The 17954-nt window shown below is 45.3% G+C and overlaps 1 protein-coding gene across 7 annotated transcripts in view; it reads right to left on the bottom strand.

Moving 5' to 3' along the window:
- LOC109889410 (regulatory-associated protein of mTOR) overlaps window positions 1-17954 on the bottom strand; it is a 178069-nt gene that overhangs the window by 34528 nt on the left and 125587 nt on the right. For all 7 annotated transcript variants that reach the window (XM_031829912.1, XM_031829923.1, XM_031829914.1 and 4 more), the window contains exons 12-20: window positions 15130-15231; window positions 10357-10440; window positions 9826-9936; window positions 6725-6799; window positions 6375-6440; window positions 4864-5055; window positions 2248-2388; window positions 1942-2062; window positions 1474-1614 (exon numbers count right to left, since the gene is read on the bottom strand). In XM_031829912.1, the coding sequence (XP_031685772.1) occupies window positions 1474-1614; window positions 1942-2062; window positions 2248-2388; window positions 4864-5055; window positions 6375-6440; window positions 6725-6799; window positions 9826-9936; window positions 10357-10440; window positions 15130-15231 (1033 nt within the window). The remainder of the gene's footprint in view (window positions 1-1473; window positions 1615-1941; window positions 2063-2247; window positions 2389-4863; window positions 5056-6374; window positions 6441-6724; window positions 6800-9825; window positions 9937-10356; window positions 10441-15129; window positions 15232-17954) is intronic.

Here is a 17954-nt window from a genome sequence, read left to right as displayed (position 1 = left end):
AAATTACCCATATTATACCAGAATAACAATACCCCGAAAGATACCATATTATACCAGAATAACAATACCCCGAAATATACCATATTATACCTGAATAACAATACCCCGAAATATACCATATTATACCTGAATAACAATACCCCGAAATATACCATATTATACCAGAATAACAATACCCCAAAATATACCATATTATACCAGAATAACAATACCCCAAAATATACCAGAATAACAATACCCCAAAATAGATCATATTATACCTGAATAACAATACCCCGAAATATACCATATTATACCTGAATAACAATACCCTGAAATATCCCACATTATACCAGAATAACTATACCCTGAAATATCCCACATTATACCTGAATAACTATACCCTGAAATATCCCACATTATACCTGAATAACAATACCATGAAATATACCATATTATACCTGAATAACTATACCATGAAATATACCACATTATACCAGAATAACTATACCCTGAAATATACCATATTATACCAGAATTACAATACCATGAAATATACCTTATTATACCAGAATTACAATACCCCGAAATATACCATATTACACCAGAATAACAATACCATGAAATATACCATACTATACCAGAATAACTATACCCTGAAGTAACAGTATCAAATGGAGCGTGAAAATAAAGTACTTGTTCTGCTCTGATTGTTTGATTTTGTGTGTCTACAAGCTATTGACTGGACCTTCCATTCAATCTCCCCAGCCTATTCTAACTGTCCGCCCGAGTCATCACACTCTATAACTCTACACAACTTCCCATTATCATCGGCTGACTCACACAAAATGGCCGCCATATATCCCTGTAACAGAGTGCATATTGAGATGGGGATTGGGAGTAGGCAAGGCAGGCTAAAAGGTTTGTCATGGCTGTTGGTGACAAGCATCGCTGCCAGTTAGAATGAGTGGACGATGTGGATTCAGAGAGGCTGTAAGCGGTAAACTAACGTGCTAGCGGCTAGTATTAAGCCTTTTGGCTTCAGCAAGAATGAGCTGACACCTGAGTCAGTCAGTACTGCGGGGGCTGAGAGGGGGTCAAGAGTGTAATCCTCCATTAATGCTGTGGGTGTATGATGGACATAGGCTCTCAAACTGTGCGTGTGTTTTGTGTGTGCAAGCAGAGCAAGACAGCCCCCCCCCCACCCACCCACGCTAAACCCTAGCGTCAGTGTGGTAAGCCAGAGGAGAATTATCTTCTCTGTTGTGACTTTGCCATCATGACTATGATGACGATTCTTCAAATCCCCTCAAGTAATTCTTTGGGAAAGAAGAGAGGCAGTCAGAGGGAAGAGAAAAGTCTCTACCCTTAAGTCGCTTTCATTCTCTCCATCTCCCCCCTTCACAGTATATAACCACATTCATCTCTCCATGTCTCTTTTCAGTTCTCTCTCTCGCCTGCCTCAATGTCATCCTCTCAATCTCTCTCTCCTACCCTCTTCGTTGAGGTTGAGGTTCTGCAGGCTCTTGTTGAGGTTGCGTGCGGTGGTGGCAGCTCTGATGTTGGTGTAGGAGTTGACTGAACGCAGCCGCGGGATGGCCGGGCTGTCGCGCACTGGAGTCAGGTTACAGGGCTCTGTACACAGGCACACACAGGGGAAGGTCAATTAACCCATTAATTTGGCACTACATGGAATACAGTAGCGATATGACAGTCAATATGAGAATAGGTAATAAAGGTATTTTTAAATATTGATGTGCTCTATCAAAACATGCTGCATATTTCATTCAAACTCCCCCAGAACCCTAAACCCCATTTCACATGTACAGTAGTTAGTGTCTGGGACAAGTCTAAGTGGACCAGTGTGCTTTAAAACAATACACATCAATGACTTCCTATTGTAATGATTATGACAGAGGTTGGAAGTGAGTGTATGTGATGTGTGTGTGTGTGTGTGTGTACCTAAGGTGTTGGCAGGTGAGGGTACAGGGTAGTTCTTCTCCTCCTCCATGAACTGCAGGGCCACGGTGCAGAAGTTACTCTCGTACTGAACCACCAGGTGACTCAGAGCCACTACCAGCTCCTGAAGAACACACAGCCACCACAAAGTCAACCAGAACACAACACACACATGGTCAAAACCTAGTCAACCACAGCAAAAGACCTAACACAGTCCATCGCCCCACAGTACAAATCAGTCAACAACGTCAGCAAGAACATTGGAAATAGTGAGGTGAGAAAAACGTGTGTGTGTGTGTACGGGCCCACCTTGCGGACCACAGGGCTGCCGTCGTTGATGAGCTGTGCCAGCATCATGGCCACGTTGTGGTCGATGGTCGTAGAATGGTCCGTCCGCTCGGCCGAGTTCCCCACAAACGTCCCCAGGGCAAACACTGCCGCACAGCGCACCTGAGGAGACCAGGGATAGTTTGGTACCAAGAGAACTCAATCCCTAGTCCCTTCCTGGTTGGATCCAGACCAAGTCATTGGTCCGTCATTGGTTAGATTGCTTTGGTGCTGCTTAAAAAAAAAAAAGGGGAATCAATACTAATACTCCCCCCTTAATCCTCTCATTTCTAATGCAGCCATATTTACTGAGAAGATCAATGGTGTCTGAAAATAATAATTTACCATTGGTCACGCAATACCGCACATCACACTAATTGACTATCAATAATCGCCCCAAGAAGCCACATAATATAGGTCCACATAATATATTGTTTATTCCCTAAGTATCTCTCCATGCACTGCCTGTCATACACAAAACAAACTCAAACCTGGCCCAGTGTGTGTGTGTGTGTGTGTGTGTGTGTGTGTGTGTGTGTGTGTGTGTGTGTGTGTGTGTATATATTGCAGAGAGTAAATATGCATCTCCTCTTGAGAAATCCCCCCCAACAGGCCTCAGCTGAAAATTCATTAAAAACTCACCGTAGTCACTGATCTACATTCCTCAGTCTGCCTCTCTCTGTTCTCTCCATCCATCTCTCTCACTCTCTGTCTGCATTATATGGGGTACTTGACACACACACACCTTCCTTTTAAAGAGGGGAACTGGGCCCAGATTCACCAAACACTTCTTACGCAAAAACTTAAGCTTCTCAAGAAAAAAACAAGTTCATAAGACAGTTCGTAAGTGCAATTCCTCCACAACGTCTTAGGATTTTACGATTTTCTTACCAGCTTCTCAAATATCTTCTAACAAATCTTCTGACGATGTTGCTAGGCAACCGTTTCCACGAGCTATCTAGCTAGCAACGGCAATGGTGTTAGCATCTTTCCTACTGAGATTACTGTTCTAAAACATGTCCTTGGGTTTAAATAATCAATACAGAAACTTTCAGATGAAGTTTGTGAGTGAATAAAACAAGTTCAACTGCGTTCATGAGTTTCTTCTCTCACTGAGTTTAAGAAGGGTTTGGCTTTCTTGGAATTAACATTTCCAATAACATTATGTTCAAGAATCTAATTTCTTCTTAACTTCTTGCTTCAGGAGAAACGTAAGAAAAAGCAGAAGAACATTTCCAAGAACCTTTGAGGAAGAGCAACTTCGCTTAACTTTCTTCTAAAGTCTAGTTAAGGACAAAATGGCAGTTAAGAAGAAATGTCTTAAGGTTTTGTGAATCTGGGCCCTGAAGAGGGAGCTGATCAAACTAGCCGAGTAATAAATATACATTTTTAAATTGTGGTTTGTGTGTGTCTGGGTTCTCCAAAATTCCTGGTGAAGCGCTCAAATACCCAATTCTCTTCGGGCATTGTGAGTGTGTACATAAGGTTGTGTGAGATCAATGTGTGTGTGTGTGTGTGTTTACACCAGAGTGGATGCGGACCCTGGTCTCACCACTCAGTCACAGCAGCTGCCTGGCCCCTAGAGAGAGAGGATGCCCTGCTAGGCTGCTGGCAACAGATGTTCTGACCCCGTGTGTGTGTGTGTGTGTGCCCTGCATGCCACCCATGTGAGGTGGGCGAAATACAGCGCAAACTGACTTCACTGTCCCTCAGGTCCTCAAAATCCTAAAGGAGCCACTGAACCCTCAATCTGCTAGGTGTGACACACACACAGCCACCGAGTGTATGTCCCAAAGGTGTGTGTGTGTCCACGCCTGAAAGGTGTGTGTCCACGCCTGAAAGGTGTGTGTGTCCACGCCTGAAAGGTGTGTGTGTCCACGCCTGAAAGGTGTGTGTGTCCACGCCTGAAAGGTGTGTGTGTCCACGCCTGAAAGGTGTGTGTGTCCACGCCTGAAAGGTGTGTGTGTCCACGCCTGAAAGGTGTGTGTGTCCACGCCTGAAAGGTGTGTGTGTCCACGCCTGAAAGGTGTGTGTGTCCACGCCTGAAGTGTGTGTGTCCACGCCTGAAAGGTGTGTGTGTCCACGCCTGAAAGGTGTGTGTGTCCACGCCTGAAAGGTGTGTGTGTCCACGCCTGAAAGGTGTGTGTGTCCACGCCTGAAAGGTGTGTGTGTCCACGCCTGAAAGGTGTGTGTGTCCACGCCTGAAAGGTGTGTGTGTCCACGCCTGAAAGGTGTGTGTGTCCACGCCTGAAAGGTGTGTGTGTCCACGCCTGAAAGGTGTGTGTGTCCACGCCTGAAAGGTGTGTGTGTCCACGCCTGAAAGGTGTGTGTGTCCACGCCTGAAAGGTGTGTGTGTCCACGCCTGAAAGGTGTGTGTGTCCACGCCTGAAAGGTGTGTGTGTCCACGCCTGAAAGGTGTGTGTGTCCACGCCTGAAAGGTGTGTGTGTCCACGCCTGAAAGGTGTGTGTGTCCACGCGTGAAAGGTGTGTGTGTCCACGCCTGAAAGGTGTGTGTGTCCACGCCTGAAAGGTGTGTGTGTCCACGTCTGAAAGGTGTGTGTGTACACGTCTGAAAGGTGTGTATTCCTTCCCTCTCACCTCAGGTATGGGGTCGGACAGCAGGCTGTAGAGCTTCTCGTGGGCACTGTCCCTGACACCACACCAGCGGGCCGAGTCAAAGTTCTGCCAGATGCGTCCCAGGCAGATGGCCACCCACTGACGGAGCAGGGGATGAGGGTCAGAGAGCTGCTCCAGGCAGATGGCTATCAGATTCCCCTGCAGACAGGCCTCCTGGGGGGGGGGGGGGGGGGGGGGGGGTTGAGGAGGATGAGAAAGGAGTTGGAAGGCAGGCAGGGAGGAGAGAGTGTGTTAGAGGGGCCATGTCAGTAATTCACACACGCACGTCCAAGGCCTTTATGACTTGGCTTTAGGCTGAGCTTCCCGTCTGGAAGTCTATGGGCAAACCCAACAGGGATCTAACCTGAAGGGTCGACGTCCAATACTTGACTGTTAAGAGTTCGTCACCTTTTATGTGGGGTTGTATTGGTTCCTGTGGCTATGAAAAGCCACCATTTGAAAGCCTATACATATTTTGGCAGACTCTCTGCCTTGTGGCAGTATCAAACCACCTTCCATCAGACAACTAGAGCAGTACAGGGATTCAGTGTACATGTTGTAACTTGATCACACCGGAGCTGAACCCTACCAGTAGGAGTACCATCACTCCTAACCCCTGAAGTTTAGGCCACGTGTTCCAACCAATCCAACAAACGGAAGGAATGATGAAGTGCTAGTTAAAAGGAAGGCAGAGAGGTATAAATACAAGGAGGCGAGAACTTTGAACGAGCGGCACGTCTCTGTAATGTTGGAGCTCATCTATTATTAACACAGAGCCAATGGGAGACGGAGAACATTAAGTAAACAGAGAGAGGAGGGAGGGGGAGAGAGAGAGGAGTGTGCAAAAATATGAAGAGCAAGATTAATAGATAGAAAGACAGAGAGCCCGAGCGACAGAGCGACAGAGCCCAGCGAGCGCGACACGACAGAGCGCGCGGGCGAGAGCGACACGACAGAGCGCGCAGGCGAGAGCGACACGACAGAGCGCGCAGGCGAGAGCGACACGACAGAGCGCGCAGGCGAGAGAGACACGACAGAGCGCGCAGGCGAGAGAGACACGACAGAGCGCGCAGGCGAGAGCGACACGACAGAGCGCGCAGGCGAGAGAGACACGACAGAGCGCGCAGGCGAGAGAGACACGACAGAGCGCGCAGGCGAGAGAGACACGACAGAGCGCGCAGGCGAGAGAGACACGACAGAGCGCGCAGGCGAGAGCGACACGACAGAGCGCGCAGGCGAGAGCGACACGACAGAGCGCGCAGGCGAGAGCGACACGACAGAGCGCGCAGGCGAGAGCGACACGACAGAGCGCGCAGGCGAGAGCGACACGACAGAGTGCGCAGGCGAGAGCGACACGACAGAGCGCGCAGGCGAGAGCGACACGACAGAGCGCGCAGGCGAGAGCGAACACGACAGAGCGCGCAGGCGAGAGCGACACGACAGAGCGCGCAGGCGAGAGCGACACACACACACACACACACACACACACACACCTGGCCTGTGGTGTAGCTGTTGACAATCACAGCCAGGATAAAGACAGCCATGGTGCGGTGCTCAGCCTGAAACAGGAAACACAAGAAACACAGTCAACTGCCATGTATCAACTCCGTTCACCAACACCTCATTCATTACTGGGAGCTATGGATCATAGCACACATGTTTGAGTAGGTAGAAGTCAACACTAACCACTGATACTGGGTCAGATATATTCTCAGCTAGAATGGAAAAGGTTATGATCGGAGGGCAGGGCGATGATTCTGATTCTAGATCTATGGTTAAGGGTAACCCACGGGTGCCTTGTGGCGCTTTCGGTTTTCTCATGCTCTGATTGGGTGATACTCACAGGCATGTAGGGGTCGGCCAGGACAGACAGGAAGTACTTGTGTCCGTTGTCCTTTACCAGGTCTGCCTGACATGACTAGAGAGAGAGAGTGAGAGAGAAAAACAATTCAGTACGTCAGTCTAGTCACCTTGTCATTAATCTGCTGTTATTACACGAGTAATGAACAAAACACGACTCAGACACTTCACTGACAACAGTCTTCTGCCATCCTTACAGTAGAATCAACTCAGCCTAAATAATATATTTATTCTATTTAAGTAGATTATTTTATTGTGCTCCTTAAGGAAAAGTGTCATGTTGCAGAGCGACAAATATGCAACTATAATATTTATAACCAAGGTTAAAGACATAGCCTAGACATTATTGAATAACGCAACTCAATACCTGAGTCACACTACTAATCTGACAGAGGGGGGAAAAATGACTTCTCTTCCTGTCCTTTCATCTCAAAGTCCTTTGATTATTCTTCAGCATTGACAAACACTGTGATGACTAATCGGGTGTCTGGATGCTAAAGGATCACTAAAATAATACAGACTGTCCTACTACCTTAGGGTTATACGGTAAGTTCTACCATGAAAGTAAAAAAAGGCAATATGCTTTGTGTAAGTGAGTTTTAGGGCAGCCATTTTATTCAACAGCTAAAACGTGCCAAAAGGACAATGTTCTTTGTGTTACAGATAGCCATGTTTATAGTACACACTCGCTTCGTAGGTTATCACGTACTTATGGCCTCGACGAACATGACCCATTATTGATATCCAATATCTAGCTAAATATTTAAGTTGGATGAGGAATCAGTCAAATAAGTAGCACAAATCAAATCTTATTGGTTACACACACACACACACACACACACACGGTCAGCAGATGTTAATGCGAGTGTAGATATCAGCAATATCGAACATGTAACATCTAACAATTTCACAACGACTACCTAATACACACACATCTAAGTAAAATAATGGAATTAAGAATATATAAATATTTGGACAAGTAATAGAGCGGCATAGACCAAGACACAGAATAGAATACAGTATATACAGATGAGTAATGCAAGATATGTAAACATTATTAAAGTGGCATTATTAAAGTGACTAGTGTTCCATTTATTAAAGTGGCCAATGATTTCAAGCCTGTGTGTAGGCAGCCACCTCTCACAACTCAATCTCCTGATGATGATGACTCTACATTAACGTCAACTGATGTTAAACTGATCGACTGACATTAACTGACTGAATGGGTTCATTTTCTGCTTTTATCTGGGACTGTTATTGACTTCATGGCAATCATTTCTCTGTACAGCTACACAGAGCTGCTCCATGTGATGGATACGACTTGACAGTCCCTATATAGACATATAAACTATTCTGTAGGGAGAGTGAAATTGGTTTAAAATAAAGTGCAACAATTAAAATGTAGCTTGCTATGACGGTAGGAGTCTGGTATGGTTTGGTTATTGTAATGTGTACACTGAATGTGTGTGTGGTATGCACGTGTAGATACAGTTGAAGTCGGAAGTTTACATCCACCTTCGCCAAATACATTTAAACTCAGTTTTTCCACAATTCCTGACATTTAATCCTAGTAGGTCTTCGGTCTTTTAGGATCAGCACTATTTTAAGAATGTGAAATGTCAGAATAATAGTTGAAATAATTATTTATTTCAGCTTTTCTTTCTTTCTTTCATTCCATTCCCAGAGGGTCAGAAGTTTACATACACTCAATTAATATTTGGTAGCATTGCCTTGAAATTGTTTAACTTGGGTCAAACGTTTCAGGTAGCCTTCCACAAGAAGTTGGGTGAATTTTGGCCCATTCCTCCTGACAGAGCTGGTGTAACAGTCAGGTTTGTCAGCCTCCTAGCTCGTACACGCCTTTTCAGTTCTGCCCACACATTTATGGGATTAAGATCAGGGCTTTGTGATGGCCACTCCAATACCTTGAATTTGTTGTCCTTAAGCCATTTTGACACAACTTTGGAAGTATGCTTGGGGTCATTATCCATTTGGAAGACCCATTTGGGACCAAGCTTTAACTTCCTGACTGATGTCTTGAGATGTTGCTTCAATATATCCACATATCTTTCCTCCCTCATGAAGCCATCTATTTTGTGAAGTGCACCAGTCCCTCTTGCAGCAAAACACCCCCACAACATGATGCTGCCACGCCTGTGCTTCACAGTTGGGATGGTGTTCTTTGGCTTGCCATTATGGTCATTATGGCCAAACAGTTCTATTTTTGTTTAATCGGAGCAGAGGACATTTCTCCAAAAAGTACGATCTTTGTCCCCATGTGCAGTTGCAATGGGGACAAAGTCTGGCTTTTTTTATGGCAGCTTTGAGGCAGTGGCTTCTTCCTTGCTGAGCGGCCTTTCAGGCTATATCGATATATAAGATACTTTTGTACCTGTTTCCTCCAGCTTCTTCACAAAGTCCTTTGCTGTTGTTCTGGGATTGATTTGCACTTTTGCACCAAAGTAAGTTCTTCTCAAGGAGACAGAACGCGTCTCCTTCCCGAGCGGTATGACAGCTGCGTGGTCCCATGGTGTTTATACTTGCGTACTATTTGTTTGTACAGATGAACGTGGTACTTCAGGCGTTTGGAAATTGATCCCAAAGATGAACCAGCCTTGTGGAGGCCTACAATTTTTTTGCTGGGGTCTTGGCTGATTTCTTTAAATTTTCCCATGATGTCAAGCAAAGAGGTACTGAGTTTGAAGGTAGGCCTTGAAATACATCCACTAGTAAACCAATCGACTCAAACTATGTCAATTAGCCTATCAGAAGCTTCTAAAGCCATCATTTTCTGGAATGTTCCAAGCTGGTTAAAGGCACAGTCTACATACACTAAGTCAACTTCTGACCCACAAATTGTGATAGTGAATTATTAGTGAAATAATCTGTCTGTAAACAATTGTTGGAAAAATTACTTGTGTTATGCACAAAGTAGATGTCCTAACCGACTTGCCAAAACTATAGTTTGTTAACAAGACATTTGTGGAGTGGTTGAAAAACGAGTTTAATGACTAACCTAAGTGTGTGTAAACTTCCGACATCAACTGTATGTGCTAGTGTGTATGTGTGTGCCTTAGTACTCACGCTGTCCACAGCCAGGATCTTAGCCCAGATGAAGACCAGCAGGGGTCGGAGCTCCCGCGCAGAGCTCTGTAGCAGCTTCAACACGTAGGGGAAGATCCCTACGGAGAGGGCCTGAAAACACACATGAGATATTATTCACTTTAAAGTTCCAACCTAAAGAAATCAGAACTGGCTTTAACTATTGTGTCTTTCTAGCAACACCTCTATAATAATGAGAAGACTAAGAGGCCCCTAAGACCCTAAATCTGTGTCTATTTTAAAATAAATATACCAAATACACCTTCCCTAAATGGATTAAACTAATGGATGACAACACTTTAGCTTCTACTTCCAGCTCATACATACATTTTACAGACAGTATATTTTACATGAGTTCTTATTTGTAGTGTCTACCAGTTGATATAGATTGTTTCAGACCTGACAGTAGATGAGAGCTTGTATATCTACAATAATCATCTATCTGTGCTAGCTAAACTTGTATTTTGGCCATGTGTTTGTATTGGTAGACCAGAATGCTGCATAGTTTCTCACCAGACTGACGGCCCAGGGACCCAGGTCCAGGAAGCGGCCGAGCAGGTCCAGCGCTCTCAGCCTGTGAACCTGACTCAAGAGGACCTGAAGGAGACCAGGGAGGGGGCCGAGGTCAATACGGTGGTGTGTTCAACGTGTTTAGTGGCATCATGAGCAAAAGGAGAGCGGGAGAGGTGGAACAGGTGGCTCACACCACTCACCAATATGCTGGCACTGGCAGTTGTTTGTCTCTCTCTGTGTGTGTGTGTGTGTGTGTGTGTGTGTGTGTGTGTGTGTGTGTGTGTGTGTGTGTGTGTGTGTGTGTGTGTGTGTGTGTGTGTGTTTTGGCTGCTTCAGGTGTACATACCATATTAGCATAAGAGTAATGAGGTGAATATGAATACATGTGCATGGGTGTGTTCCCATCAGTGGAGGCTGGTAGGAGGATGGGCGCATTGTAATGGCTGGAATGGTATCAATGGAACGGTATCAAACAGATCAAACATCTAGAAACCGCTCGACTCCATTCCATTCCAGCCATTACAATGAGCCTGTCCCTCCTATAGCTCCTCCCACCAGCCTCCACTGGTTCCCTGCGGTATATGACATTGCATTTGTGTGCATGTGTGTGTGGGGTGTAATGATAACAGATTGTGCGTGTTTTTGGCACCACCAGGTCCGGACGTTGGCGTGTCCCCATGCGAACGTGTGCCGTGGGCGTGAGGACATGCGCGCACGGGGGGGGGGGGGGCGGAATCCGCCCCCCCCCCCCCCCGATCAACCTATACACACTGCTATTTCTAGCAAGGTTTTGTGTATTATTAGAGCAGTGTGACCTCAACACAGCAGCTGTGAGCGAACGCAGGAGACCGGGATTGGACCGTGCCAGGGCTACCCCTCAACCCTTCAGGGTAACGTGAGAAAGGAGAGCCTGGGAATTTGTGGTCTGTCTGTTATACAAGAGGAGGAATATTCAGCGATTGAAGAGCGGTTGGAAGCGGAGGGATGAAAAAGTATACTTCTGAACGATGGGATTATATAAACAGCCACTAATGACACACAGAATAGCAAAGTCGCTCATCAATCTTGTCCCAACTGCTGAGACAAGTGACAGTGACAAATCAGAATCAGTGGGCACATGCGCGCACACACACACACACACACACACACACACACGACTAAAGCGAACAGACCAAGACCAGCTCAAATGACAGGAAAACGAAAGAGCATTTTAATCTCTCATAGCATGTGGGTGATCATCAGTAACACGCGTTACAAGTCATCGGGGAGTGAGTCAACCAGTACAGATGTTCAATCTGCAGCCACCCACTGATTCACTAGACTATCGTAATGATTGAATGGGCTTTGTGAGAATTTCTCCCATAGAATTCCAACCCTTCTGAGCTAGCAGTCGTAGGACATCACAATTTAATGACAGTCATCTTTCCCAATCCTTTTGTTTCAATGGGAAGTATGTTACTATGACGACATCAAAAGGCATTCTCTCTTTCTGACCCCTCTCTTTTACCCATTTCCCCAAAGCTCCTCATCAATAGATCACACACAATCACCCGCTATATCTCGGAGAACGCAATGTCATAGCTTTATATATTAGAGATCAACGTAAGATCGTCTGTTCTTACGTGGGTGTACACAACGCTCTACATGCGCACACCCACACAAAAATCACACCCGCTCCACTCCCACCCATCAAAAGAAAACCCCTCCACACTATCCCTCCCCGATGGTTCTCCCAGACAGCCTCCTGGTTTTTATTTGCCTTTTTTTCCCCAGTGGACGTGTGAGGGAAAGCTGCAGCTCTCAGCTCTGCTGAGTCAGGGGGAAATGATCACGCCGAGTACAGAATGGAGCCGGACAGCATAGGGGCTAGGCCAGCACAACAACACATGGGGCCACTGCTGCTGTGAAGTGCCACTTTCAAGAAAACACAGCCTGACGTAAAGGGGCTTAGGGAGAGAGTGAGGGAAGGCGAGAAAGAGCAGCGAGAACCAGAGAGCGAGAGAGAGGGGGGGTGCCTGGAGGAGCTAGCAACAGCAGATAAATGCATTATTTGTGCAGTTAGAGAGCAGACCATGATTTAACTGAGCCAGGCTTACAGAGAGCACAGCAACTGCTTGACATTTAAAGGGTAACTCCGCCACGCCATTTTAAACATTAGAAATGTTATTATAATGATATATTTTTTTGTGTAGTGGCCACGATTTAGCAGCGGTGGCTTAATACATATAGGGTAATTACTGGGGGAAACTAAATGTTCCCAAACAGATTGAAACGATGGAATATCCTCCTAGAATATCGACCCCACCACTCGCCATCGTACAGAGCTAGGTCCCGGCTGCGCCTCACAACAGGACAGGTTGAAATGCGCCTATTAGGATGTTGATTACAATGTGGGCATAGCCTCTAGTTGTTTTAACAGAATAGCCTGAATGTTTTGTCAGATCAAATTTACTCAAGAGGAGTAGTTTAAAAACATAATTATTTTATTTGTATGTATCCACTCAGGTTCACAGTGCAGACAGAACCAAGGTTCCCATACCGAACAGTTTGAAAACCTACACCCGTATTATGAAGTACACAGTTTGTGTAATTTTATGACTTCATGTCTATTGACTTCTCTGTGATGTTTTCAAGTAGGATTCCTGAGATGACTAATACATTTCATTAAATCATATTCAGCTTTCCTACCGTCTGTAGTTTTCTGATCATATTGGAACTTCCTGCTGTATGTTGCTCTGGTTATCTGTGTCTTATAACATCTAGAAATACTTTAAATGGACGCTCAAAAATCTACAATGACATTTAGTCAGCTTATGACAATACTTTTCTCTTGGTCAAAAGGCTCAAACTCCCATGATTCCATTCGGCAAAACCACTCCCACCGTCCCCGATTAAGTTGCAGCTCCGAAGCATTGTTTCCAATTAAACACAGCCCACCAAACACTGCAGAGCTAGGACAACCGCAAGTGGCAAATGGGCAAAAGGAGTCACTCGCACAAGATGTCACAACAAGATGGAATTCCACTCTGGAAATGGGGAAGCCTGTCCACAGAAGTCAACAACCACTGAGATTCTCTGGCCCAGCTGAACTGGAGAAACTGCAGAATCTGCAGGCACTACTGGAGCCCTGCAGGTAATCTGTCTGTGTGTGTGTGTGTGATAGAGAGCGTGATAGAGAGTATGTGTGTGTGAATGAGGGAATATGTCTGTGTATAACAAGTCTCTCATAATTGACTGAAGTGATTGTTTTATCTTCTACTGCAGGTACATGACTGACTGTCCGGTAGGAGAGAAGTACATTTCCTGCTCAGTGGTGTAGCCTGTCTTGTGCCACCACCTCTGGGTGATGGAGAGCTCCGATGACGACCCTGCCTACGTGGTAAGATTCAAGCTGACACTCAACAGACCTGGAGAAACGCAAGGAAAACACCAACCTCACATGGCCAGAACACTAACCCAAGGTTAAAGGACCTGAAGTGCTTTCCCAGACCTGAGAGGGGTGAGGTGTGGGCTTTGGTCAGCTTGCTGAAAAAAGAGAGGCCTGCACAGCAACCTGATGAAGCAACACAGTCAGAGCCTCCAAAGAAAGCTGCCCTCTTGTTGAGGTCTTCTGAGTCTGATGAAGAGTCGTCGTCCATTGAAAAATGTGTGGGGCGTTACAAAGCAGAGCCCAGCATCAGCATGGAGGACTGTCCACTACAGTGGTGGTCACAGCATGCAGGGGCACACCAGTTGGCCTGCACTATGCGAAGGTCCCTGGCAACACCTGCCACATCAGTCCATCGTGAGAGGTTGTTTTCACTCTCTGGGCATATCGTACAGAAGAAGAGAGTAGCTTTATCATCTCAAACTGTCAACAGGCTTGTTTGTCTCTTAGCAACTGGCTCAGTGAAAGGAAATTGGAGGATGACTGAAGTGTATGGTCACAGGTTTATGTTCTGTGGAATTCATGGCATTGTGGGATAGGTTTACGCTGTTTGTTCTTTGTATCCATAGAGCAAGTTATTTTTTCTTATAGCCAATCATTAATTGGGAGAACAATAATTTTGAATGGCTAAAACTGTGTGTGTGTTCGTGTTTGTGTGTGTGTGTGTGTGTGGGGGGGGGGGGGGGGGGGGGGGGGGGGTCTACTGGGGGGGCTACTGGGAGCATTAGTAAGTTACAGGAATTTTGTACTGCTTAACTTGTTTATGTTGAATATGCCATTAAGAATATTTTTTGGTGTTTCAGTCCCTACACACCTACAACTCAATACACAGCTTTTGTTTTTAAATGGAAAAATCTTAATTTAGCACCAAATTTGAGAAAATACAACATTTGCGATTAATCGCGATTAACTACAGAATTTAATGTGATTAATTGCAATTATTTTAAGTTTGACAGCCCTAGTCAAAATGTAGTTGTCTTTAGTCCATGTCATTACAAATCACATACAATGATATCACCTTAATATGCTTACTGATTAAATAAGAATATTAGTTTGTTGGAACCGTTGCTAGTTTCCATATTTCGGCATTGGGAGGTGGTAAGATTAGGAGGCGTTTCCAGACTTCGGACCAATCAAATTCAACTCGATACCCTTGTTATTTTCATCTCCAGATCTGTGACTTTCTATTCCTCGAAACCCAGTCAATCAAAGTTGAAATGGGATGTTGTCATGGTGATTTAAAGGGAAAGACTCCGAAAACTGAAAGATATTTTTTGGGTAGGGTAGATATTTTATGCCCGTGTGTGTGTGTGTGTGTGTGTGTGTGTGTGTGTGTGTTTGTGCACCTGCAGTACGATGGGGAGCTGTTCGGGGGGGTTCCTGTTCTCCACTCCCATGGTCAGCCACACCTGGAATGCTGTCAGCTGCTCTGCAAAGAACGGACTGTGCTATTGGGATGAAACAAATACAATCGTTTTAATACATCTATGATGAATATACATCTAAATACATACAGTACATTGATACTGAGCTCACTCACAGAGTACATACACTATATATACAAAAGTATGTGAACACCCCTTCAAATGCATGGATTCGGCTATTTCAGCCACACCCATTACTGATAGGGATATGAAATCGAGCACACAGCCATGCAATCTCTGTAGACAAACAGTGGCAGTAGAATGGACTTACTGAAGAGCTCAGTGACTTTCAATGTGGCAGTCATAGGATGCCACCTTTCCAACAAGTTAGTTCGTCAAATTTCTGCCATGCTAGAGCTGGCCAGATCAACTGTAAGTACTTTTATTGTGAAGTGGAAAAGTCTGGGTGCAACAGCTCAGCCGCAAAGTGGTAGGCCACACAAGCTGTCCCTGGTTGCAACACTCACTACCGAGCTCCAAACTGACTCTGGAAGCAACGTCAGCACAAGAACTGTTCGTCGGGAGCTTCGTGAAATGGGTTTCCATGGCCGATCAGCCGCACACAAGAACACAATGTGCAATGCCAAGCGTTGGCTGGAGTGGTGTAAAGCTCGCCGCCATTGGACTCTGGAGCAGTGGAAACATTCTCTGGAGTGATGAATTACGCTTCACCATCTGGCAAGCCAATAGACAAATCTGGGTTTGGCGGATGCCAAGAGAATTTGACCTCCCCTGATGCATAGTGCCAACTAAAGTTTGGTGGAGGAGGAATAAATGTCTGTTTTTCATGGTTTGGTCTTGGCCCCTTAGTTCCAGCAAAAGGAAATCTTAAAGCTACAGCATACAATTATATTCTAGATGATTCTGTGCTTCCAATTGCTTCTGTGCTTCCAACTGCTTCCAACTTTGTGGCAAGGAAGGACCTTTCCTGTTTCAGCATGACAATGCCCCTGTGTACAAAGCAAGGTCCATACAGAAATGGTTTGTCGAGATCAGTGTGGAAGAACTTGAATGGCCTTCACAGAGCCCTGACTTCAACCCCATCAAACACCTTTGGGATGAATTGGAACTGCGACTGCGAGCAAGGCCTAATTTCCCAACCTAACTAATACTCTTGTGGCTGAATGGAAGTAAGTGCCCACAGCAACGTTCCCACATCTAGTGGAAAACCTTCCCAGAAGAGAGGATGCTATTATAGCTGCAAAGGGGAGACCAACTTCATATTAATGCCCATGATTTTGAAATGAGATGTTCAACGAGCAAGTGTCCACATACACTGAATGACCAAAAGTATCTTGACCTGCATACAAACACAGCTGTAACCTCTCAAACACACCACTCAACAATAGCATTATCCATTTAATAGTTTGATCTAGAACACCATTATCTAACACACACAAATCAGGCTTAATGCATCGATAATGAACTGTACACACAATACCATACATCTCATTGTAGAACGAGCTTTGTAACAATGTTTTATTTATTTAGGTTGTGTGTGTGTAAGTTATATAAGCATGTGCACGGCAACTCAGCACGTCTACAACGCAACACGCAGATACTAATCTTTATACAATCTGCAACACACAGTAATCATGAAACTAATGCAGCACACCTCTCTCTGACACACACACACCCCAACCGAACAGAGTCAATTCTTACACCGATCTGTCTATTACATAACACCCTTACATAAGGAAGCCTCTATTGTAGCCTTGACGACCAGCTGCAGTAGTCTGTGAGAACATGTGTCACTTCATAATGTACCACCCCTCTCTTCCCTGCTTCCCTTCAGCCCCACATAGAGCAGGGCTGTCATGACGATGTGTCTGCCGCTATTAACTGCGCCATGAGCAGTTTCATCATCGTCGTCCCATTAATATAGCAGAGGGAATTACAACAGAGACTCTCCCGCTGCTGAGAGTAGAGGGAAATATTACCACTGGTTGAGGAAGTGAATTTGTGAATAATCAAAGCACCACTGCGATGCTCTCTCAACACTCACACGCTCAAACACGAGGAACGAACACGTACACACTAGAGGTTGACCGATTAATCGGAATGGCCGATTAATTAGGGACGATCTCAAGTTTTCATAATCAGAAATCGATTTGCCGATTTTTAAATATATATATTTTTAGACCTTTATTTTACTGGGCAAGTCAGTTAAGAACACATTCTTATATTCAATGACGGCCTAGGAATGGTGGGTTAACTGCCTTGTTCAGGGGCAGAAAGACAGATTTTCACCTTGTCAGCTCGGGGGATGCAATCTTGCAACCTTACAGTTAACTAGTCCAACGCAATAACGACCTGCCTCTCTCTCGTTGCACTCCACAAGGAGACTGCCTGTTACGAGAATGCAGTAAGTCAAGGTAAGTCGCTAGCTAGCACTAAACTTATCTTATAAAAAAACAATCATAATCACTAGTTAACTACACATGGTTGATGATATTACTAGATATCGCGAGAGAGAGAACGAGTCTCTTATCTCTCAAAAGGCAGAGAGAGGGGGGAACATTTGTAGAGGACCCAGGTGGGTCAATTATAGTTCCATTTAGCATGCAGGGTTGAAGGAAGAGAGGGAAGAGAATGGAGAGAGAGAGAGAGAGAGGGAAGAGGGATGTTCTCTCAGAAGTGGTAGAGAAGAGGCACACCTCAACAGGCCAGGTGGAGAACTGATAGGACTCGGAGGGAGGGAGTCACGATCTGTAGAGATTCATTCAACTTTTTGCATACAAACTTTT

This window comes from Oncorhynchus kisutch, linkage group LG1, assembly GCF_002021735.2.
Source record: "Oncorhynchus kisutch isolate 150728-3 linkage group LG1, Okis_V2, whole genome shotgun sequence".
NCBI classification, from domain to species: Eukaryota; Metazoa; Chordata; class Actinopteri; order Salmoniformes; family Salmonidae; genus Oncorhynchus; species Oncorhynchus kisutch.
Note: the sequence above shows the minus strand (reverse complement) of the source record. Positions and strands in the feature narration are given on the sequence as shown.